This window comes from Calidris pugnax, unplaced genomic scaffold (assembly GCF_001431845.1).
Source record: "Calidris pugnax isolate Ruff unplaced genomic scaffold, ASM143184v1 scaffold289, whole genome shotgun sequence".
In the NCBI taxonomy this organism is placed as follows: domain Eukaryota; kingdom Metazoa; phylum Chordata; class Aves; order Charadriiformes; family Scolopacidae; genus Calidris; species Calidris pugnax.
Window position 1 is genome coordinate 45,336 of NW_015091339.1, and position 24,226 is coordinate 69,561.

The 24,226-nt window shown below is 49.5% G+C and overlaps 1 protein-coding gene across 3 annotated transcripts in view; it reads right to left on the bottom strand.

The window, feature by feature from the left end:
• The window catches only part of FAM208B (family with sequence similarity 208 member B), a 70,599-nt gene that overhangs the window by 12,934 nt on the left and 33,439 nt on the right, over positions 1–24,226 (bottom strand). Inside the window, exons 1-7 of one of the 3 annotated variants that reach the window (XM_014961009.1) lie at positions 21,535–21,637; positions 18,655–18,727; positions 18,463–18,537; positions 10,836–11,639; positions 8,683–8,919; positions 2,496–3,411; positions 85–619 (exon numbers count right to left, since the gene is read on the bottom strand). In XM_014961009.1, coding sequence (XP_014816495.1) covers positions 85–619; positions 2,496–3,411; positions 8,683–8,919; positions 10,836–11,639; positions 18,463–18,537; positions 18,655–18,727; positions 21,535–21,573 — 2,679 coding nt within the window. In that variant the 5' untranslated portion in view covers positions 21,574–21,637. Of the gene's footprint in view, positions 1–84; positions 620–2,495; positions 3,412–8,682; positions 8,920–10,835; positions 11,640–14,541; positions 14,750–18,462; positions 18,538–18,654; positions 18,728–21,534; positions 21,638–24,226 lie in introns of those variants that run through there. The other 2 variants (XM_014961010.1, XM_014961011.1) reach the window with 2 other exon arrangements.

Below are 24,226 nucleotides of genomic sequence, written 5' to 3' on the forward strand. Positions count from 1 at the left end.
ACCTCTCCTAAGAACCTACTCCCATAAGTGCAAAATGCATTCTGTGCCCTGTAAACTCCTGCCACCCAAACCCCAAGCTCTTACCACAGTGATGGTTGAGACATCAGGCACACGTTCCTCAGGAAGGACTGCCATCTGCCTGTCTTTCACAGCTGGGCTCTCATCAGCACGTTCAGCGAGGGAAAGGCTCTCGGGACAGCTTGTGGAGGTAGGTTCCTCCTCCTCACAGGGTAGTTCCCCTGAAGAAGATGATACCATACTATCGACAACACCGGGAGTCCCAGCAGCATCAGTCTGAGAGTCTGCAGGGCTCTCCTCTGGGTGGAAAGATCCCTGGCATGGTGTGCTGTGATCCAGGGAGCTGCTGGGAGTCTGGTCAGGATCTGAACGAGAGTCTGCAGGGCAAGTCTCCAACCCAAAACAGTCCTCACCGTCATCGCTCAGCTCAAGAAAGTCCCCAGTGCTGTTTAATGAGACATACTTCTCGGGGTTGCTGTGCTCCACCACCTTCCTTTTGCTACTCAGGAGTTTGCTGGGTTTGCTGTAGAAGAGAGCCACCCACATATGAAGGATCAGCTTCATCTCTTCTACATCATCAGGCAGATCAGGGTCCCAGGGCCTGGAAGGAAAAGCAAACACAGCCTGAAACATTTTCATCCTCCCTCTGGATGACTAGGTAAGTCATCTCCTGGTTCCCCACGGTGCTAAGCCTCAATGCAGGGGATGCTGCAAATGCCCCACTGCAATCACAGATCGCTTGATGGAACAATCCATGAGCCAGCAATGTGCCCTTGTGGCCAAGAAGGCCAATGGCATCCTGGGGGGCATCAAGAAGAGTGTGTGTGGCCAGCAGGTTCAGGGAGGTCATCCTGCCCCTCTGCTCTGCCCTGGGGAGACCCCAACTGGAGCACTGGGTTCCCCAGTTCAAGAAGGACAGGGAACTGCTGGAGAGGGGACAGCAGAGGCTACAAAGATGATGAAGGGACTAGAACATCTCTCTGCTGAGGAAAGGCTGAGGGACTTGAGTCTTTTTAGTCTGGAGAAGAGCAGACTGAGGGGGGATCTGATCAACGCTTATCAATCCTTCAAGGGTGAGTGTCAGGAGGATGGGACCAGTCTTTTTTCAGTGGTGCCCAGGGACAGGACAAAGGGTAACGGGCACAAACGTGACCATGGAAAGTTCCATCTAAACATGAGGAGGAACTTCTTTCCTGTGAGGGTGGCAGAGCCCTGGCAGAGGCTGCCCAGGGAGGTGGTGGAGTCTCCTTCTCTGGAGACATTCAAAATCTTTCTGGACATGTTCCTGTGCAGCCTGCTCTGGGTGACCTTGCTCTGGCAGGATGTTGGACTTGATGATCTCCAGAGGTCCCTTCCAACCCCATATCATTCTGTGATTCTGTGAGTTTCCAACTTGACGAAAAAAAGAGAAACTCATAACTGCAAAGGAGGACACACGTCTATGGCTATAGGCTCCAATTCTAGCTGCAGAGACATGGGAATCATAGAATGGTTTGGACTAGGAGGGGCCTTTAAAGATCATCCAGTCCAACCCCCTGCCATGTGAGAAGATGCCAGGGACATCTTCCACTAGACGAGGTTGCTCAAAGCCCCTCCAACTTGGCCTTGAACCCCTCCAGGGATGGGGCAGCCACAGCTTCTCTGGCCAACCTGGGCCCGTATCTCACCAACCTTGGCATTAAACATTTCTTCCTCATGTCCAAACCAAACCTGCCCTCTCTCAGGTTAAAATCATTGCCCCTTGTCCTGTCACTACAGGCCTTGGCAAAAAGTCTCTCTCCATCTTTCCTATAAGCCCCCTTTATATATCAAATAGGCGACAGTAAGGTCTACCCGGAGCTTTCTCTTCTCCAGGCTGAACCCCCCCAACTGTCTCAGCCTGTCCTCACAGCAGAGGGCCTCCAGCTCTCAGAGTATCTCCATGGCCTCCTCTGGCCCCGCTCCAACAGGAACATGTCTCTCCTGTGCTGAGGACTCCAAAGCTGGATGCAATACTCCAGGTGGGGTCTCACCAGAGCAGAGCAGAGGGGCAGAATCACTTCTCTCAATCTGCTGGCCCTCTTTTGATGCAATCCAAGATACAACTGGCTTTCTGGGCTACAAGAGCACATTGCCAGCTCGTCCAATTTTTCACCCACCAGTATCCCCAAGTCCTTCTCCCCAGGGAAGACACCCACCAGCTTGAACACAGCAAAACTGGGCACCTGAGCATAAGGGGGATACAACTGCCTTTCTGGGCTACAAGAGCACATTGTCAGCCCGTCCAATTTTTCACCCACCGGTATCCCCAAGTCCTTCTCCCCAGGGAAGACACCCACCAGCTTGAACACAGCAAAACTGGGCACCTGAGCATAAGGGGAAAAAGGCACTTAACACGCAAGGCAAAGCAAAAGAAGAGGAAAGGAAGCCCCTTCCAAACATGCTCCAGATATCCAGCAAGAGACATCCCCTGCAGGTGGCCTTCCAGACTGACTTACCCGTGCAGGGCGCGGATGACGGTTTTCTCCAAGGCATCGTTGGTGTACCTGCTGTCCAGATTGAAGAGATACTCTGCCTCCCAATGGCACGTCACCTTCAACGACTTGCCGCAGATGTTCACCGTGTGGGACTTGGCGAAGTTCTCCTTGAGCCTGGGGGACACCAGGCTGCTCCTGCGCTTCACGGCCACGGCCTCGAAGGGCCGCTGCGGGTGGGTGCTGTTCTGCTGGTGGCGGAAAGGCAGGACTTTCCCAACCAAAGGTCCTGTTCGGGGGTTCCTCGTCCCGTTTCTGGAAGGTGCTGGTCCAGGGTAAGGGGAACCTCTGGGATACACGTGTTTCTTTGAGTGCTCAGGCATCTGCGAGGCGTACGAGTGCTCAGCAGAGATGAAGGAGTGCTTGTTCACCTCAAGGGCTTCTTGAGCCTCTCTTGGAGGCAACGCTGGGGGTTTTGCAGGGTTGGGGCTGGCACTGTTCTTCTTGCTGAAAATCCCAAGGTTTTTCTCCCTGGGAATAGAAGCCAAATCATTTAAGTCTATTTTTTCAGCAGGAGGAAGCTTCTGGTTCAGCGACCCTTTGCTAGGAGAAGTGGTTCCCTTTGAGACCTTGTCCACCCTGTGGTATTCGTGGTCGGAACCAACACGCGAGGACTTGTGCTTGCGATGACTCCGTTGCTCCTTCGCAGAGTTGCTGGAGGGGCTGCAGGACACAGGGGTTATCCTGCCATCCCTGGGGATAAACGAGGGAATACAGGAACCCAGAGCCAGGTCAGCCAGCAAGTTCAAGGCATGGGACTCGTAGTTGTTCCCCTTCAGATCGAAACCGAGATCGGCAACTCCTCCTGGGTAAATGTCACTCGTTTGGTGGCTTTGGGAAGAAACGTCGCTCGGGAGGACAGAGAAGGGCTCCTTCCGCTCTGCATGAGAAAAACAAAAGTCAGAAAATGAACAAAAGAATCATAGAATCGTCCAGGTTGGAAGAGACCCTTGGGATCATCGAGTCCAACCATCTATCCTACTCTACAAAGTCCTCCCCTACACCATGTCCCTCAGCACTGCATCTAAACGTCCCTTAAACACAGCCAGAGATGGTGACTCCACCACCTCCCTGGGCAGCCTGTTCCAATGCCTGACCACTCTTTTGGTGAAAAATTCCTTCCTAATGTTCAATCTAAACCTACCCTGTTGGAGCTTGAAGCCGTTCCCTCTCGTTCTGTCACTAATTACCTGTGAGAAGAGACCAGCACCAACCTCTCTACAATGTCCTTTCAAGTAGTTGTAGAGAGTGATGAGGTCTCCCCTCAGCCTCCTCTTCCTCATACTAAACAGTCCCAACTCCCTCAGCTGCTCCTCATACGATTTGTTTTCCAGCCCCCTCACCAGCTTCGTTGCCCTCCTCTGCACTCGCTCCAGCACCTCAATATCTCTCTTGCATTGAGGTGCCCAAAACTGGACACAATACTCCAGGTGTGGCCTCAAGAAGGTGTTCAAAGCAGGCTTTCAGTCTGGCAGGAAATAGAGCTTCTCTCTGCCCCAGTTTTGGCTGAGATGGAGTTAATTTTCCTCCTCGTAGCTGGTACCGTGCTGTGGTTTGGGTTTAGTACGAGAATAACGTTGCTAACGCACTGGTGGTTTCAGTCGTTTCTAAGTAGGGCTTATACTAAGACAAGAACTTTTCATATTCCCCTGCTCTGCCCACGAGGAGGTGCACGAGAAGTTGTGAGGAAGCACAGCCAGGACAGTCGACCCAACCTGGCCAAAGGGGCGTTCCATACCATATGACATTTCACCATTATTATTATTATTTTCTCTTCCTTCACTGTCCTATTAAACTCTTTTCTCAACCCACGAATTTTACTTTCTTTTTGTTTTTCCTCTCCATCCCACTGGTGCTTGACACCTGCTGGGTTAAACCACGACAGTTCATTTTGGCACCCAACGTGGGTCTTGAAGGGTTGAGATAACGACAGATCTGACCAGAGCATGTTAAAACAGATTTGTTATAATTATTCATTATATTAGTTTAATAGTCACTGCTCATAATATTGATTTATTTGCTCTCAGAGATGTTGTGTGTGTCACCTGAGCTGTGTTGTCAGGGTTTAAGCCCAGCTGACAGTTAGGACCACGCAGCCATTTGCTCTAAGTAGGGCTTAAGTCGTTTCTAAGTAGGGCTTATGCTAAGATAAGAACTTTTCATCTTCCCCTGCTCTGCCCACGAGGAGGTGCACGAGAAGTTGTGAGGAAGCACAGCCAGGACAGTCGACCCAACCTGGCCAAAGGGGCGTTCCATACCATATGACATTTCACCATTATTATTATTATTTTCTCTTCCTTCACTGTCCTATTAAACTCTTTTCTCAACCCACGAATTTTACTTTCTTTTTGTTTTTCCTCTCCATCCCACTGGTGCTTGACACCTGCTGGGTTAAACCACGACAGTTCATTTTGGCACCCAACGTGGGTCTTGAAGGGTTGAGATAACGACAGATCTGACCAGAGCATGTTAAAACAGATTTGTTATAATTATTCATTATATTAGTTTAATAGTCACTGCTCATAATATTGATTTATTTGCTCTCAGAGATGTTGTGTGTGTCACCTGAGCTGTGTTGTCAGGGTTTAAGCCCAGCTGACAGTTAGGACCACGCAGCCATTTGCTCGCTCCCCACAGTGTGATGGAGGGTAGAAATGGAAGAGTAAAAGTGAAGAAAATGGAATATCCCTTTGGTCAGTTGGTGTCAGCCATCCCAGCTGTGTCTTCTCCCAACATCTTGTGCCCTCCCAGTCTACTCGCTGGTGGGGTGGTGTGAGGAGCAGAAAAGGCCTTGATTGCTTAGGAAGAATCAAAACCACCAGCGTGCTATCACACTGTTCCATCCCAAATCTGAAATAAAGGATTAGAATCACAGAATTGTCCAGGTTGGAAGAGACCTTTAAGATCATCGAGTCCAACGATCAACACAACACTGACAAAAACCACTGATAAACCATGTCCCTCAGCACCACGTCTGCTCAGCTTTTACATCCCTCCAGGGATGGTGACTCCACCACTTCCCTGGGCAGCCTCTGCCAAGCCTTAATAACCCTTTCAGTGTGAACATTTTTTTCAAATATCCAATCTGAACCTCCCCTGGCACAACTTGAGGCCATTTCCTTTTGTCCCATCACCTGTTCCTTGGGAGAAGAGACCAAATTCCTCCTGACTACACCCTCCTTTCAGGGAGTTGGAGAGAGCGAGAAGGTCTCCCCTCAGCCTCCTTTCCTCCAGGCTGAACACCCCCAGCTCTCTTAACCTCTCCTCACCAGACTTGTGCTACAGACCCCTCACCAGCTCCGTTGTCCTACTCTGGACCTGCTCCAGCATCTCAATATCTTTTTGAGGTGAGGGGCCCAAAACTGGACACAGCCTTCGAGGTGGGGCCTCACCAGCTGCTTAACTCCATCCCAGCTGAAACCATGACAACTGTGTAATATCTTACTTCCTCCCTGTTGTGCTGATTATCATCTCTAGTTCAAGGTTATCATTTGATTGTACCACGTAACAGGGATGGTGAGATCCTCCATCAGGTACTTGTACTCAGCATTGCCATCATCTCCGTACTTCCACAGCCATCTAGCGGAAATTATTAATAATTACACTCTTTACCTTTTCTCCTCGGAGAACCAATTTATGGGGGGAGAAGGGGAAACACTTTCCCCCTGCTCCCTCAACTTCCCCTCACTTTTTAAATGTCATGGATTTAAGTCATGGATTAAATGAACTCAATGGACGTTTTAGAGGGATGGCCTCTGAAATGCCTGAGGGAATGACATCCGAGAGACAGGAAAAGTGGTGCTTAATTGGAAAATGTAGCATCTGGGCATGATGGAGATGGTATAGAATAAGGAGTGGATAAATGTCCTGGTTTTAGCTGAGATACAGTTAAATTTCACAGGAAGCCAGGAGGGCTCAGGAAGGGGCTGAGCAATTGCGCTGTGTGTCACTCGCTTCATATATTCTTTTATCAATATTACTGTTATTATTTTTCCTCTTCCTTTGCTGTTTTATTAAGTTGCCTTTATCCCAACCCGTGAGTTTTACCTCTTTCTTTGGATTCTCCTTCCCAACTCACTGTGGGGAGGAAGGGGAGGAGTGAGTGAGCGGCCGCACGGTGCTTAGTTATCGGCTGGGACTAAATCACAACACGCAGTTACAAAAAAAAAGCCCTTCTAAAACACAGAGAAAACCCACACCCCGTCCTCATGCTTCTCACTGCACGTCCCCTCAGGGCCATAACCTGCCCCTGAGCTCTAACTCAGAGCACACAAGGAAACCTGGGGGCTCCCAAAGGCAGCCAGAGCACAGCAAATAAGCGCCGATTGCGTTTTCAGCCTTAAAAATGCCCCTCACCGTGGCTCAAGGCCCATATTCGTAAAAGCAGTATGAGTCATGACACAAGGTTAATGCCTTCTACCAAAAACCATCACCAAAATCTCTCAAGTAAAGCCTTATAAATCCCATCTGTGCTAAAGTCCAACACGTTACAATGATTTCCTTGAGAACTGCGTAATACGACACAGAAAACGAGTATTTCTGACTGCTAACCACTCTTCTTTTGAATTTTTGGCAGATCCTGGCATTCAGCAGGACCCACCAGACATCCAGGCCCTGCAAGAGCACTGGCTCTGGGATCCCTGACGTGACAGGGACAACAAGGGGTGGTGTTTGATACACCCAGGCTGACAAAAGTGCCACGTTTCAGGAACACGAGGCAATAAAAGCCTAAAAAGAAATTAATAAACCGAGCCAAGGTGGTTAATCCAGCCTTCAAAGGCTCCACCTCCCCCAGGAAAGGGGGGAAAAAGAAAGAGCAGACACAGATCTGAAAAAAGGATATAAAAGCACGAGTGCGAGAAAACATGACAAATTAACAGAAAATGAACTTTCCTGTTCCACCATTTATTTTGGCACCGAAATAGTGGTTCTCAGTTCAGCAGAAGACTCCCAGCCAGCACCTGCAGACGCTGCACTCAGGGGCTGCCTCTTAAATCCCCCCCCCAGTCTGTCTGCGACAATTCCACTCTTAAAAACAACTGGATTTACAGCGTAATGGACTAAAAATCCAGGCAGACCCTGGCTACGAGCAGAGGTTGTAACGCTCTGTCCGTGAGCTGCCTCAGAGCTCGGCAGTTAAAAAGAAAAATCAAGCTTTTTAAACTATCCCAAAGTGCCAAAGACACAAACTGGAGGCTTAGGAAAGGACTCAGAAGAGAACCTGTGTGGAACCATCCTGGAACTGGTGAACATGAGCCAGCAGTGTGCCCAGGTTTGGAATTGGTGAACATGAGCCAGCAGTATGCCCAGTTGGTCAAGAAGGCCAATGGCATCCTGGCTTGTATCAAGAACAGTGTGGCCAGTAGGACTGGGGCAGTGACTGTCCCCCTGTGCTGGGCACTGGTGAGGTCCCAGCTCAAGGGCTGTGTCCAGTTTTGGGCCCCTCACCTCAAAAAAGACATTGAGGGGCTGGAGCGGGTCCAGAGAAGGGCAACGGAGCTGGTGAGGGGTCTGGAGAACAAGTCTTGTGAGGAGAAGTTAAGAGAACTGGAGGTGTTCAGCCTGGAGAAAAGGAGGTTGAAGGGAGACCTTCTCTAAAACTCTCTGAAAGGAGGGTGTAGCCAGGGGAGTTGGTCTCTTCTCCCAAGGAACAGGCGATGGGACAAGAGGAAATGGCCTCAAGTTGCACCAGGGGAGGTTTAAATCAGATATTAGGAAAAATTTCTTCACTGGAAAGGTTATCAAGCCTTGGAAGAGGCTGCCCAGGGAAGTGGTGGAGTCACCATCCCTGGAGGGATTTAAAAGCCGGGCAGACGTGGTGCTGAGGGACATGATGGTTTTTGTCAGTGTTAGGTTGATGGTTGGACTCAAAGATCTGACAGGTCCCTTCTAACCTTGACAATTCTATGATTCTGTGATTGTAACTGTCATTTTTACAGCTGCATTCATGTTTTACACTACTGTGCACAACTGGGTAGCTGCAGGCTGTGTGGCAGCAGCACTCAGACCCCAGTCCAGACCCTCTCAATGTTGTTAAGACCCTTTTGCTGCCGAAAAACAGGCTGTTACTATCATGTGGTCATGACCTCACCGTGACGTTTGATGGCTTGGCTTCTAAAACAAAAATTTCCACAGGGAACAGCACTCTTACCACTTTCTGCTTGCTTTTTGGCTTGCGGGTTGGACGGGCTGTCAGCCACGCTTTTGAGCATCTTGCTTTTCACTGGCTTCGTGGCGCTCTCAGCAGCAGGAACCTTTTTCACATCCGAGTTCTTCAGCGTCTTCGCTCTCTTCGTTTGCAACCCGGGATCGTCAGGAGCTGAGGTTTCCTTCTGAACGGGTTCAGCCTGCGTTTTGTGCACAAATTCTGCAGACAGGACCTCTGCACCTGGGACAGGGAAAAGGGAGGGTATTAGTTGACAAACGGCTGAATATGAGCCGGCCGTGTGCCCAGGTGGGCAAGAAAGCCAATGGCATTCTGGCTTGTATCAAAAATAGTGTGACCAGCAGAAGTAGGGAGGTGATTGTGCCCCTGTACTCAGCACTGGTGAGGCCACACCTCGAGTGTTGTGTCCAGTTTTGGGCACCTCAATACAAGAGAGATATCGAGGTGCTGGAGCGAGTGCAGAGGAGGGCAACGAAGCTGGTGAGGGGGCTGGAAAACAAATCGTATGAAGAGCGGCTGAGGGAGTTGGGGCTGTTTAGTGTGAGGAAGAGGAGGCTGAGGGGAGACCTCATCACTCTCTACAACTACTTGAAAGGACACTGTAGAGAGGTTGGTGCTGGTCTCTTCTCACAGGTAATTAACAATAGAACGAGAGGGAACGGCTTCAAGCTCCAACAGGGGAGGTTTAGACTGAACATTAGGAAGGAATTTTTCACAGAAAGAGTGATAGGGCATTGGAACAGGCTGCCCAGGGAGGTGGTGGAGTCACCATCTCTGGCTGTGTTTAAGGGACGTTTAGATGCAGTGCTAAGGGACATGGTGTAGGGGAGGACTTTGTAGAGTAGGGTAGATGGTTGGACTCGATGATCCCAAGGGTCTCTTCCAACCTAGACGATTCTATGATTCTATGATTTCTTTTGACTTGAGACATGTTGGGATTAAAAAGGAGCAATTGCGAAATAACCTAGTTAAGGAATGTGGAAGGACGGCTTTAGAAGTGATTGGCAGCAGCAGAGTAGTCTGCCATGGCTTGATTTATGCATCTGATCTTACAAATGGGTTTGTAACTCATGTGAGTGATTAGTAAAATTAATTAATTAATTATTAAATGTTAAGCATCACTTCTTAAGCTCATTAAAAGCCTGTTTTCCTGACCTAAAATAGGTGTTCTCTGGGCAGAAGTCATTCTAACTCTTCCCTGGCACACTTGTACCCTGAGGGTACTTATTTACCTCTCCAAGAAACACCCAACAACTTCTCCCACATCCATCAGCAAGGACACCCAGCCCCGAGGGAACATGCCCTGGGACAGAGCTTGATGGACTATGAATCAGAGCTGACTTGTGGCTCACAAGTGTGATTAGGGGAACCAGAGCATCTCTCTGAGGGAGGATTGAGGGACTTGGGTCTTTTTAGTCTGGAAAAGAGAAAACTGAGGGGGGATCTCATCAATGCTTATCAATATTTAAAGGGTGGGTGTCAGGAGGATGGGACCAGTCTCTTTTCAAGTGACAGGACAAGAGGAAATGGGCACAAATTTGAACATGGAAAGTTCCTTCTAAATATGAGGAGGAACTTCTTTCTTGTGAGGGTGGCAGAGCCCTGGAACAGGCCGCCCAGAGAGGTGGTGGAGTCTCCTTCTCTGGAGACATTCAAACCCTGCCTGGACACATTCCTGTGGGACCTGCTCTGGGTGACCCTGCTCTCGTAGGGGGGTTGGACTAGATGATCTCCAGAGGTCCCTTCCAGCTCCATGTCACTCTGTGATTCTGTTATCTAGGCAGCCTGTAATGACCATGGCTTTGATAACTGCTCCTTGTCTGAGCCATCGACAGCCCCTTGGACAAGGGATGCACTAACTCTGACCTGGCTGATGTCCCTGTGCACCATCACCTGTGCAAGGCAACAGCATGGTGGGTTTCAGGCACCTTTGCTGAAATCCCGTGTCACAGCTCCTTCCCAGGTTGAAAGACAGAGCATGAAGACATCACAAACCTATCTAGATGCTCAGGGGGTGTCTCTTTGCTCTAAACACCCTGGGGGATGGTGAGAAACATGGCTCGTAGTGAACCCCAAATATTCCAGCTGGATACCCTGGAGAAGCAGGAGGAATTCACTCCCATTTCTATAACACTTACCTCTTTTCCTTCGGTGTGGAAACTGCAAATTGGCCAATTTAAGCATGGGCTCGTTGGAACTGGCCGCAAGCCCTGGCTTTTTAGGAAAAGAGAAAGTGATGTTGATTTTCTTCTTCTTCGTTGCTTTCCTGTTCCTGCCGCTGTCCCCCACGGGATGCATTTGCTTCTTGAGGGGTGACCATTTCTTCCTGGCGTTGGTCACCATGGCTTGGCTGGATTTCCTCCTGCTCTGCTGCACCCGTAGCTTGCTGGCCGAGTTGACGTCCTTTGTGGGTCCATCACCACCCTGGTCCAGCCCCACAGCTGGCTTTGATTGTTTCCTTCTGAGTCTTCTTTCTGCCACTGTGTTGGAAGGAAGAGGGTCCGGTGGCACCGCTGAAGAGATGTCCTCTTTACCATCAGCCTCGCAACGAAGAGACTGAAGAGCACCAGTCAAACATCCTAAGGCAGATGACATTTCCAGGGTATAGCTGCTGGGATCGGAGAAATAACACCGCAGCTGGGAGAAGGACTGCTCCGAGGGTTTTTTGAAGGGTTTAGTACATTCTTCCTCGGTTGGGGAGAAGAGAGAAGAAAGGGGAACTTTGCTGGTTTGGCCAGAAGCAGGTTGTGGATTTTGATCAAGCTTTGAGTATTCTTGGAGGTGCTGTTTGATACGTGTGCTGGTACTGCCCGTGTCCCCCCACGAAGAACTGGTGGCTTTCTGTAAGGCATAGCGAAGTCCAGGCAAAACTGAGGCTATTTTTAATGAGATGTCCCTGTTGCCACTGTCTTCCTTTTTGTCTTTTGGATCGTGCTTTTCAACTGCAAAAAGAAAAAAAAAAAAGAATTTCATTCATATTAAAAAAAAAGGATTAAATTCCCCACATCAACTCACTGTTGCATGCTAAGAGAACATGCTAAGCTATGAAAAAGCCCCAGAAGCTACAAAAAAAAACTACCCCCAGGGGCAACGTCCTGGTTTGATGGATGCTTGTAACTGCTAAGCTACCCCCAGGGGCAACATCCTGGTTTGATGGATGCTTGTAACTGCTAAGTGTAAAAAAAGAATTGCGCGTGGGAGTCAAAAGTGGATTAAACTAAGATGAAAGACAGCTGTTGTACCCACTAGCCCCATTCTGCAGGAAATTTTAAGAGGGAGATTGCACACATAGCAGTCTAAATCCCTTCACTCCAGCAATTCTCACTAAATCCACTGTTTAGGACAGTCAGAGCTCTGAAAATACATGGGTTTTGTTGGTTGTTTTAAAATCTGTTCAAATTTACGGTTGTCCAGGCAGGGTGTTTAGACTAGAACCATTTTCAGAGCAGTTGTGTTGTTTGTGTCCCTGTTCAGATGCAATTTCCAGCAGCTCCATCTCTACTTGCTGCCAGCGTGGCAGCTCTGGAGTGGGATAGGGAACACAGACTTACCTGAGCAGACCTGGGGACCATATAAATAACTACCATGAGGAGGGACTTCTTTACTTTAAGGGTGGCAGAGCCCTGCGAGCAGACCTGGGGACCACATAAATAACTAATATGAGGAGGGACCTCTTTACTTTAAGGGTGGCAGAGCCCTGGAAGAGGCTGCCCGGGGTGGGGAGTGGAGTCTCCTTCTCTGGAGATGTTCAAAACCCGCCTGGACATGTTCCTGTGCAACCTGCTCTGGGTGGACCTGCTCTGGCAGGGGGTTGGACTAGATGATCTCCAGAGGTCCCTTCCAACCCCACATGATTCTATGATTCTATGAACCCCTGGGTGATTTTCTGGGGGGCTGATCCTACTGAAAACACCCCGTGATGAACCCCTGGGTGATTTTCGGGGGGGCTGATCCTACTGAAAACACCCCGTGTTTCTGTTTTCAGCAGGACTAACACTCAGTGTACCTAAATACCATGTACAGTGCACATTATCATAGACGTTTAGCTCCCAACAGGGATCAATATGAACAAATCCCAAGGCTTGAGGGTCACCGTGGAAGACATTATGGTGGAATTAAGCTCTGCTTGGTGTAGCAGTGTCCCCTCAGTGTCTGGAAAGGCCTGGAGAGCCAGTGTGATATGCAGAGCCTGTTGGCTGAGATCCCCATCATAGAATCATGGAATGGTCTGGGTGGGAAGGGACCTTAAAGATTATCCAGTTCCAACCCTCCTCCTAGACACCTCCAACTAGACCAGGTTGCTCAAAACCCCATCCAACCTGGTTTTGAACCCCTCCAGGGATGGGGCAGCCACAGCTTCTCTGGCCAACCTGGGCCAGGCTCTCACCACCCTCACACCAAACAAGTTCTTCCCCAGATCTCATCTAAATCTCCCCTCTTTCAGTTTAAAACCCTTCCCCCTCCTCCTATGGCTCCCCTCCCTCATCCAGAGTCCAACCCCAGTTTTCCTGGAGCCCCTTGAGGGACTGGAAGGGGCTCTAAGTTCTCCCAGGAGCCTTCTCTTCTCCAGGATGAACATCCTCAACTCTCAGCCTGGCTTTCCACACAAGGCAGATTTATCTGGCTTCATCCACTGAAACCCAGCAGTCTGAGGTCGCCGCTCTGCACCCACAGGCTTGGCCCATGGACACGTTGTGCTCCAACTCTGAGGTTTCCTTTGGCTGCAAGGCCGGGCTGACAAACCCCACTGCCCTTCCCCCTGGCTTCTCTTCCCAGCAAGGCAAAGGCGTTTCTTCTTCCCTCCCAGACGTGTGATTTTTTTCTTCTCCTGTTGGCCCTGCCTCCCACTGCCAATGCTGGTCCTTGTTGCTGGCGAGCCCAGGCGTCCCCAGAAGCCAAGCTTCCCAGCTCCCCACCTCCTCTGCTGGCTCGGGAAGGCTGGGCTGGTTACTCCTGCCCGACATTCCTTCCGACGGCTGTCTGGACAGGAAGGGAGCAGATTCAGAGGCTGCTTGTTTCGAAAAACGGGAAACATTATTCATACTTCTGAGCCTGGGCTGGAGGACTTCAAATGCACCCGGTCCTTCAGCCTCCTTTTCTCTCTGCATCTCTTCCCCCGCCGTCTTCGGTGACCGTCCCTTTTGTCCCGGGTTGAGTGACACAGGGGTCATTTCTCTTCTAATGCTGTGGAAAAACTGCACTTTTAAGAAGACTCTAGTCTCTGAATTGGTGGAAATATTTACTTCATAGGCAGCCAGGCTATGTGGGATTCAAGGTCTCAGTGTTTTTGAACCCTGCCAGCTGCAGGGATGAGGAGGAGCAAGACCCCAGCATTTGACCCAGGATTGTTTCATACCATGAACATTACATTCAATATAAATTAGAAAGTTTGCCACGTAGTTTCTCCTTCCTTGATGGCGATGGTCCAGAAAGCTCCTTGCCCCCATGCCAGACCCCTTCTCTTCCTCCTGAAGCTGCAGCACTTGCCGTGTCCCACGTTGGCTGTCCCTGCTGGAAGCCTATAGCTTCCTGCAATAGAGTGGGCTGGGTATAATCCTTGTATATTTTACATTGGTATCAGGATTAATACTGGTTCTTCAGTATTATTATTAATTATATAGTCTTATCTTATTAAACCTATTTATATTTCAACCCTTGTGTTTCCTTGCTTTCCCCGATTCCCCCTCCTGGATGGGGAGGGGTCACTGGGTGATAGGATAATTGTCTTAATAAATTGTTATGGGTTTTCTCAAACCATAACACCTTTTCAATCCCAAATCCCTGCAACAGCTCTGCTTATCTTCACAGAAAGGAGAAGCCCTGATGCAAAAAAAGGTTTCTAACCTCGGTGTGAAGAGAGGTCTCTGACCCAGGGAACAGCCAGGGCTGGCTGGGTTAACATCACTCACGGAGGCAGAAAGGGACAGCACGTGCAGGAGTCCTGGCTGGCACCAGAGAGGAGACACCTGGAAGCCATCAACATTTGGAGCACGTCACATAATGTGGAGTGTTTGCTCAACGTAATCCTCTCCCTCTGCCTCTTCGCTTTGCTGCCAAGCTCCTCTCCAGCTGCCCAGGCTTTGCCTCCTCTTCAGCATCAACACCAGCCACAGGCAACGACTGCTACGTCCCCAAACCTTCCTACAAACTGGCTGCTGTGCATCATCTTCGCTCCAGGATGCTCCTTACGCCTGGTGCCCTCTCCTGTCTCCACCACCTTCTTCCCTCTTCAAGATAAAATACCTCCTTGCACTGTCCCCCCTCTCCTGTGGGGCACAGTGCTTGCAGTCAGCCTTGGAGGAATAGATCCATCTGCTCTGGAGGGTCTTTTCTGCCTGTTGAGGGGCTGATCAGCAAGTTCTCAATATCTGGGTGGTCAGTTCCCATCTCCAGTCTGGTCTTCAGGCGTTCTTTCCCTTCACCTCACCCAGCTTCAGGAGTCGCAGAAACAACCTGATCCCAGATTTGACCTGGCACTTCACATCTTCAGTCTGCCTCAGGAGGAGCCTGGCTCTCTCTCTCCTCCTCCTAGAAGAGACACTACAAAAGTAACCAGGCTAACACGGTCGGTACATCCTTAAATTCAGGCATCAAAGATGTTCACACCCCGCACTGCCAAGACACCATCACGTCTTCACCCAACTTACAAGCCCACTTTGTATGCAGATCCCGAAGGAGAAAGCTTATAGCTGGAAGTTAAAACACCAAAAAGGACAAAGCAATCCATGCCTGGATGTGCTGCAAGGTCCTGTCACCTCTTCTGCCCATTTTATCTTCCAGGGAGGGGACAGGGGCACGTCCCCGTGCAGCTCCGTCAGCAACGCCAGCCGTCGCTCACACTGAAATGCCAGGGTGTGCTGGCACAAACAGCCTCTTGGCTCATCCCCGGGGATGACTCAACATAAAAACAAGCCAGAAGCTAACGCAGGGCAAAAGGCCCCTGTTTATATTTTGCTTGGGGAATCTGCAAGGCTGGAAGCGTTCCTGGTGGAGCCAAGGCAAGGAGAGAAGCGCGGATGAAGCCGTCCAGGGGAGGCAGAGCAGTAACTTTCTGGTACGTCCACCAGAAGAAACTGTTAATGTGAATATTTCCATGTCTACAGTGGAAATATGTTCTATATCTACAGAGAAAATCTGAGGCAAAAGCAACAGATGGCGAAGCTTCTTCTTATTTCCAGTTCTGCGGGTTCAAACCGTGCAATCTTTATTTTCTCTTATTGAGCACCTCTGTGTTTATTCCGCGTGAAAAGAAGCACATTTTGGGGCTGCAAACAGCCTGGGTTCACCTCCCAAGGTCCCAGAGCTGTGACTCACCTTGATGGCAGCAAAGCACGGTGGCTCTGCCCAACACCATCTCCCTCCCTCACCCATGGAGCACCGTGACCGGTCGTCACAGCTCCTCTACCAGCAATTACAGATCCTGCAGAGGAGAAGTCCCACAAAAGGGCTGAGCCTCCAAATTCTTGCTGCTCTTTAGGGAGCAACACCCCTTTCTCCATCTCTCCTCACCCTGCCCACACCACCAACAGCCTTTGACGGAGCTCATTTCACTTGTTGTCTCAGCAGAAAACAATCAACTCAGGCTGTTTTCCTGCTGGTTTAGCAAATCACACCAGCTCCGTGCAGGGTCCAGCAAATGCCATGTGTCGTTTCGCTCCCTGAGCAAAGCTCCAGAGCACACTCAGGGACAGAAGCCAGGCTCTGCAGGAGTCAGGCTCCTGTGAGCACACAAAAGACAGTTCAGGGAGAGGAAGCTGCTGAAAACACCAAAAAGGACAAAGCAATCCATGCCTGGATGTGCTGCAAGGTCCTGTCAGCTCTTCTGCCCATTTTATCTTCCAGGGAGGGGACAGGGGCACGTCCCCGTGCAGCTCCGTCAGCAACGCCAGCCGTCGCTCACACTGAAATGCCAGGGTGTGCTGGCACAAACAGCCTCTTGGCTCATCCCCGGGGATGACTCAACATAAAAACAAGCCAGAAGCTAACGCAGGGCAAAAGGCCCCTGTTTATATTTTGCTTGGGGAATCTGCAAGGCTGGAAGCGTTCCTGGTGGAGCCGAGGCAAGGAGAGAAGCGCGGATGAAGCCGTCCAGGGGAGGCAGAGCAGTAACTTTCTGGTACGTCCACCAGAAGAAACTGTTAATGTGAATATTTCCATGTCTACAGTGGAAATATGTTCTATATCTACAGAGAAAATCTGAGGCAAAAGCAACAGATGGCGAAGCTTCTTCTTATTTCCAGTTCTGCGGGTTCAAACCGTGCAATCTTTATTTTCTCTTATTGAGCACCTCTGTGTTTATTCCGCGTGAAAAGAAGCACATTTTGGGGCTGCAAACAGCCTGGGTTCACCTCCCAAGGTCCCAGAGCTGTGACTCACCTCGATGGCAGCAAAGCACGGTGGCTCTGCCCAACACCATCTCCCTCCCTCACCCATGGAGCACCGTGACCGGTCGTCACAGCTCCTCTACCAGCAATTACAGATCCTGCAGAGGAGAAGTCCCACAAAAGGGCTGAGCCTCCAAATTCTTGCTGCTCTTTAGGGAGCAACACCCCTTTCTCCATCTCTCCTCACCCTGCCCACACCACCAACAGCCTTTGACGGAGCTCATTTCACTTGTTGTCTCAGCAGAAAACAATCAACTCAGGCTGTTTTCCTGCTGGTTTAGCAAATCACACCAGCTCCGTGCAGGGTCCAGCAAATGCCATGTGTCGTTTCGCTCCCTGAGCAAAGCTCCAGAGCACACTCAGGGACAGAAGCCAGGCTCTGCAGGAGTCAGGCTCCTGTGAGCACACAAAAGACAGTTCAGGGAGAGGAAGCTGCTGAAAAGCGACCGAGAGGGAGAAAAGTAATTCTTTTTTACTCACACCAACTTCTTGCAAAGGGGCAAGGATGTGCAGCGAAGGGGAGAGACGTGTGGACCTGGTTTAGCTCAGCTTCAAATCACAGAATCACAGAATGGTTTGGGTGGAAAGGGACCTTAAAAATCATCCAGTGCCAACCCCCTGCCCTGGGCAGGAACACCTCCCACCAGACCAGGTTGCTCAAAGCCCCATCCAACCTGGTCTTGAACCCCTCCAGGGATGGGGCAGCCACAGCTTCTCTGGGCCAGGCTCTCACCACCCTCAGGGGGAAGAATTTCCTCCCAAGATCTCACCTAAATCTCCCCCTTTTCAGCTTAAAACCCTTCCCCCTCCTCCTATGGCTCCCCTCCCTCATCAAGAGTCCCTCCCCATCTCTCCTGGAGCCCCTTGAGGGACTGGAAGGGGCTCTAAGGTCTCTCTGGAGCTTTCTCTTCTCCAGGCTGAACCCCCCCAACTCTCTCAGCCCCCCCTCCCAGCAGAGGGGCTCCAGCCCTCCCAGCATCTCCGTGGCCTCCTCTGGCCCTGCTCCAACAGCTCCATGCCCTTCTGATGTTGGTGGCCCCAGAGCTGGAGGCAGCACTGGGGGTGGTCTCCCCAGAGCAGAGGGGCAGAATCCCCCCTTGCCCTGCTGGCCACGCTGCTGGGGATGCAGCCCAGGATGTGGGGGGCTTTCTGGGCTACCAGCACACGTTGGTGGTTTGTGTTGAGCTTCTCATCCACCAAAATGCAGCACAGCTAGAGTCAAGACTTTTCTCTCCTCTTTTTACACCCTTTACTCTACAGCTGTAGGTGGTTCTGAGCAGAGAAATCAGTTTTTCAAGAGGAATATATCCGTGAGGACCCTCTGGTGAGGATCTCACCCCCAAAACACAGTGTCCAAAGCCAGCAAAGGAAACCTCCCTACCTCTGAGGGACACCGACCGGGACGAGGTGAACAGAAACAGGGCCAGGAGGCTGACAGGCTCCTTGGGGTCAAACCCTAGGAAAAAAAGCAACAGGTTTTGTTTAGACTGAGGGTGTCCATCCCTCTGTTTCTAAAACGGAGCAGGATGTTTAAGCACAGACTTTGGTTTCTATGTAGCCACCATGGTCTCACCATCATCTCGTGCCAAGGCAGAAGACGTGAGGAGGATAAGGACTCCTTGGTCTTGTAAATATTTGATGATTGCCTACAAGAAACACATACAAAGTTAGAGCAACCACTCCCTTTCCTCCTTAGCACACTTTATATCACTCAGCACAACCGTGGACAAGCCTTGATTGCTGGTGAATGGGTGCCAACACCACCAGCTCCTTCCCCACTGAGGAGGACACTGTTCCTTTCATGCCACTCGGGCCAACCGGGACCTGTAATCAAAAGCGTTCCATTTCTGTTGTTATTCAGCTCTCAAATTTCTCCCATCTGGCTCCTTAAAAAAATAAATACGCTCAGCAAAACTAGCTGCAATTAATGAACAAGGTTAATAATTTTAGTGCTTTCAGTTCAAAAGCTCCTGTACATCTCAGCCAGGAACTGCTTCCCAAAGCCCAAGGGGAAGGTTTTCCCAGCAGGGAAAGCAAAGCTGGACACCAGCATCTGATAAAAACGATTTTTCCAGCCTGACTGAAGTTCAGGCCATGCAGCTCACTTTTTAGCAGCATCAGTACCAATGAATAAAAAAAAAAATAAAATAAAATGCTGAGTCTAAGCAACGCCTTGGACTGTCTCGGAGCTGGATGACTGCATGTCTGAAAAGATACGTGCACTTATCGAGGCTTTTCTTGCGTCTGGGTGTTGCTTGATGCCTCATCACAGAGCTTGGCTTGGACTGCCTTTCCCTCTGTGGGGACACCCTTTTGGATCTCTTTCTTCCACACAGACACATTTTTTCCGGAAACCTACAGGAACTGACTATCCGTAGGGCTTCTAATGCTCTGTGAAGCCTCACTGATCCCATTCAATAAATTCAGACGTAAGAAGGGATTGGATCAACGCCCACAGCCTCATTTCTCCGGGACAACTTTGGAAATGCTGAACAATTCCAGTGTAATACTCACTACTCAGAACAGCAGCTCCTTGCTTTGGTTGTCCCAGGCCAGCAGAGCAGAGGGACTAAGAGCCAACATCTCTGCTGCATAAATCCAGCTCAGTGAAATAGCTGCTGTTTCTCACCGACGAGACAATTCTCAGGCAGGTGTTGAAGATTGCCTTTGCTACCCCCTTTTTTCCTTCTAATGTTGTTACCAACCCACAACAAAATCACTCTTTTACATTACATATCACAGAATCACAGAATGATACGGGGTTGGAAGGGACCTCTGGAGATCATCTAGTCCAACCCCCTGCCACAGCACTTACACCAAGAGCAGTTCCCACAGGAATGCGTCCAGGTGGGTTTTGAATGTCTCCAGAGAAGGAGACTCCACCACCTCTCTGGGCAGCCTGTTCCAGGGCTCTGACAGCCTGACAGCAAAGAAGGTCCTCCTCATGTTTAGATGGAACTTCTTATATTCAAGTTTGTGCCCGTTCCCTCTTGTCCTGTCCCTGGGCACCACTGAAAAAAGACCAGCCCCATCCTCCTGACACCCACCCTTGAAGGATTTACAGGCATTGATGAGATCCCCCCTCAGTCTTCTCTTCTCCAGACTAAAAAGACCCAAGTCCCTCAGCCTTTCCTTGTAGGAGAGATGCTCCAGGCCCCTCATCATCTTTGTGGTCCTCCGTTGTACCCTCTCCAGCAGTTCCCAGTCCTTCCTGAACTGAGGAGCCCAGAACTGGACACAGGGAAGCTTTACATTGGTGGGGCAGCTCCTCAGCAGCGCCGCAGATCAACAGCACTTCCAGGCAGTTCATGGGCTGCTGCCAACTTATATCGAGGAGAGGACATGCCCAGAGCCAGCTCCGACTTTGTGGCTGTGAATTTACAACCCCGAATCTACAAGAAGCACCAGACATAGGAGAGCAACCAGCAGCAGCAAAGCCAAACCCAACAGAACCACAAATCCCAGCAGAGACACAGGTGCTGTGCTCCACAGGGGTGAGGTTTGTCCCTTGGGGTCACAAGGAGACGTGACAATCTCACTGGGAACAAAAACAGCCCGGTGTGGTGAAAAAATGAAAGCCTTATCAGATAATATATCGTAAGGGGAATTTCATATTAAAAAAGGGATAAATCTCAACACCTTCAGAACTCCTGGAAGCACAAGTGTGAGTATCTACTTGAGTGGGGGCTATTTTTCAGCTGGTTTATGTCTTTTTCTTAGCCATTGTACCCTCTCCAGCAGTTCCCAGTCCTTCCTGAACTGGGGAGCCCAGAACTGGACACAGGGAAGCTTTACATTGGTGGGGCAGCTCCTCAGCAGCGCCGCAGATCAACAGCACTTCCAGGCAGTTCATGGGCTGCTGCCAACTTATATCGAGGAGAGGACATGCCCAGAGCCAGCTCCGACTTTGTGGCTGTGAATTTACAACCCCGAATCTACAAGAAGCACCAGACATAGGAGAGCAACCAGCAGCAGCAAAGCCAAACCCAACAGAACCACAAATCCCAGCAGAGACACAGGTGCTGTGCTCCACAGGGGTGAGGTTTGTCCCTTGGGGTCACAAGGAGACGTGACAATCTCACTGGGAACAAAAACAGCCCGGTGTGGTGAAAAAATGAAAGCCTTATCAGATAATATATCGTAAGGGGAATTTCATATTAAAAAAGGGATAAATCTCAACACCTTCAGAGCTCCTAGAAGCCCAACTGTGAGTATCTACTTGAGTGGGGGCTATTTTTCAGCCGGTTTATGTCTTTTGCTTAGCAATTATCATTTTGGCAATGGGGGATTTTGCTTCCGCTTTCTTAAATAGCTAAGATCCCCTTGTAGTCCTCATTCACCATCCTGTTTGCAGTGCAAGGGGGAAAATCATTAATAAAGACAATCAAATAAACTCATCTGGCATAAACATAGCCACGGTCCTCCCAGAATGACAATATTTTAGAACACTTACCAAGTCTTTTTCCTTTAGATTTTCTATTAACTGATCCATTTTATATTGATCCTTATTTGATATTTCTACTTCGTACAGACTGAAGTAGACACCCTGAAAGCAGACTGCAGACAAAAGAGAGAGAATGTGATGTTGAAATAGTGCCTCTTGCATGAACTCCAAACAAACAAAGTGCTCCTGTACCAGGAAGACGGGTACGCAATTGGTGGAAGAAAAAAAAAGCCTTTAAAAGAAAAAAAAAAGAAAACCAACAACTTATCAAGATTTTCTAGCCTGTTACATACACTTCTATCACAGTGAGTTTCCTCTTCAACCCGTGATTCACAGGAGATGTTTCCTATCTTATCTCTGCAGCTAACAAAAGCAATTTAACCAGCGCTGTTAACAGAAGCAGGGAGTTTTTCAGAGGGAAATACCTTATTCTAAAATGCCATCATCTCCCCTGCCATGGAGTATCCTTATTCTGCACTCTGATCCCCAAGGGAGTTTAATAAATGCAAGATCTCGGTCTCAACCCCTCAACATTAGCCCAAATCATTCTAAGATTCTATGGGAGGCAGCACTGTAGTTGTCCACACTTATTTTGGTGCAAGGTGACATGGAGATGGCACCTGGAGCTTCTGCAAATCACACCCAGAGCTCTCCAGGTGCAACCTGTGGTATCTGTGTCAGTAATTCTGTGTCTGCTGCCTTACGTAGCCACATACAGCCATCACCTTGGAGCTGAGAGCTGCCAGAGCTTTAAAAGAAAAAAAAAAGAAAACCAAAAACTTATCAAGATTTTCTAGCCTGTTACATACACTTCTATCACAGTGAGTTTCCTCTTCAACCCGTGATTCACAGGAGATGTTTCCTATCTTATCTCTGCAGCTAACAAAAGCAATTTAACCAGCGCTGTTAACAGAAGCAGGGAGTTTTTCAGAGGGAAATACCTTATTCTAAAATGCCATAATCTCCCCTGCCATGGAGTATCCTTATTCTGCACTCTGATCCCCAAGGGAGTTTAAGAAATGCAAGATCTCAGTCTCAACATTAACCCCTCCTGAATCTCACAGCAAAATGCTTCAGTTCAAGCATTTCCTCTTTTTCACCAGGAAGACTGCAGCTCCACAGCACCTTTGTCAAGTGTTGCTGTGGGCTCCCCCAAATTCTTCTGCCTCCCCCCCTGCCCTGGGCACCATCCTGTGTCCATCTGGGCTGTGAGCTGAATGCACACCCCCAAAACAGTCTGGCTACATCAGCTGGACCAATCCACACCCTGACTTGGCTCAACAGAGCTGATACACAGATTGGGGGTCCATACAGGAGAGATGGGGAAGGACTCTTGATCAAGGAGTGGAGTGATAGGATGAGAGGGAACAGTTTAAATGGAAAGAGGGGAGATTTAAATGAGATATTAGGAATAAATTCTTTGCTGTGAGGGTGATTAGACACTGGAACAGGTTGCTTCTAAAATGCCATCATCTCCCCTGCCATGGAGTATCCTTATTCTGCACTCTGATCCCCAAGGGAGTTTAATAAATGCAAGATCTCGGTCTCAACCCCTCAACATTAGCCCAAATCATTCTAAGATTCTATGGGAGGCAGCACTGTAGTTGTCCACACTTATTTTGGTGCAAGGTGACATGGAGATGGCACCTGGAGCTTCTGCAAATCACACCCAGAGCTCTCCAGGTGCAACCTGTGGTATCTGTGTCAGTAATTCTGTGTCTGCTGCCTTACGTAGCCACATACAGCCATCACCTTGGAGCTGAGAGCTGCCAGACTCATCAAAACTCTAACTTAAAAAGCAATCAGCAAGACGAACACTGCAGTGTAAATAGACAAAGGTCCTCTCTTCTCCACCCTCCACTGGGACAGAATGTGAAATGGAAAGAGGGGAGATTTAAATGAGATATTAGGAATAAATTCTTTGCTGTGAGGGTGATTAGACACTGGAACAGGTTGCCCAGAGAAGTTGTAGATGCCCCATCCCTAAAGGGGTTCAAAGCCACACTGGAGGGGGCTTGGAGCAACCTGGTCTGGTGGGAGGAGTCCCTGCCCAGGACAGGGGGTGGCACTGGATGATCTTTAAGGTCCCTTCCAACCCAAACCATTCTATGATTCTATGGGAGGCAGCACTGTAGTTGTCCACACTTATTTTGGTGCAAGGTGACATGGAGATGGCACCTGGAGCTTCTGCAAATCACACCCAGAGCTCTCCAGGTGCAACCTGTGGTATCTGTGTCAGTAATTGTTAAATGCAAGATCTCGGTCTCAACCCCTCAACATTAGCCCAAATCATTCTAAGATTCTATGGGAGGCAGCACTGTAGTTGTCCACACTTATTTTGGTGCAAGGTGACATGGAGATGGCACCTGGAGCTTCTGCAAATCACACCCAGAGCTCTCCAGGTGCAACCTGTGGTATCTGTGTCAGTAATTCTGTGTCTGCTGCCTTACGTAGCCACATACAGCCATCACCTTGGAGCTGAGAGCTGCCAGACTCATCAAAACTCTAACTTAAAAAGCAATCAGCAAGACGAACACTGCAGTGTAAATAGACAAAGGTCCTCTCTTCTCCACCCTCCACTGGGACAGAATGTGGCTGACTACAGGCAAGCAAGGTCTCCTAGGACCAAGAATTATAGAATGATTTGGGTTGGAAGGGACCTTAAAGATCATCCAGTTCCAACCCCCTGCCCTGGGCAGGG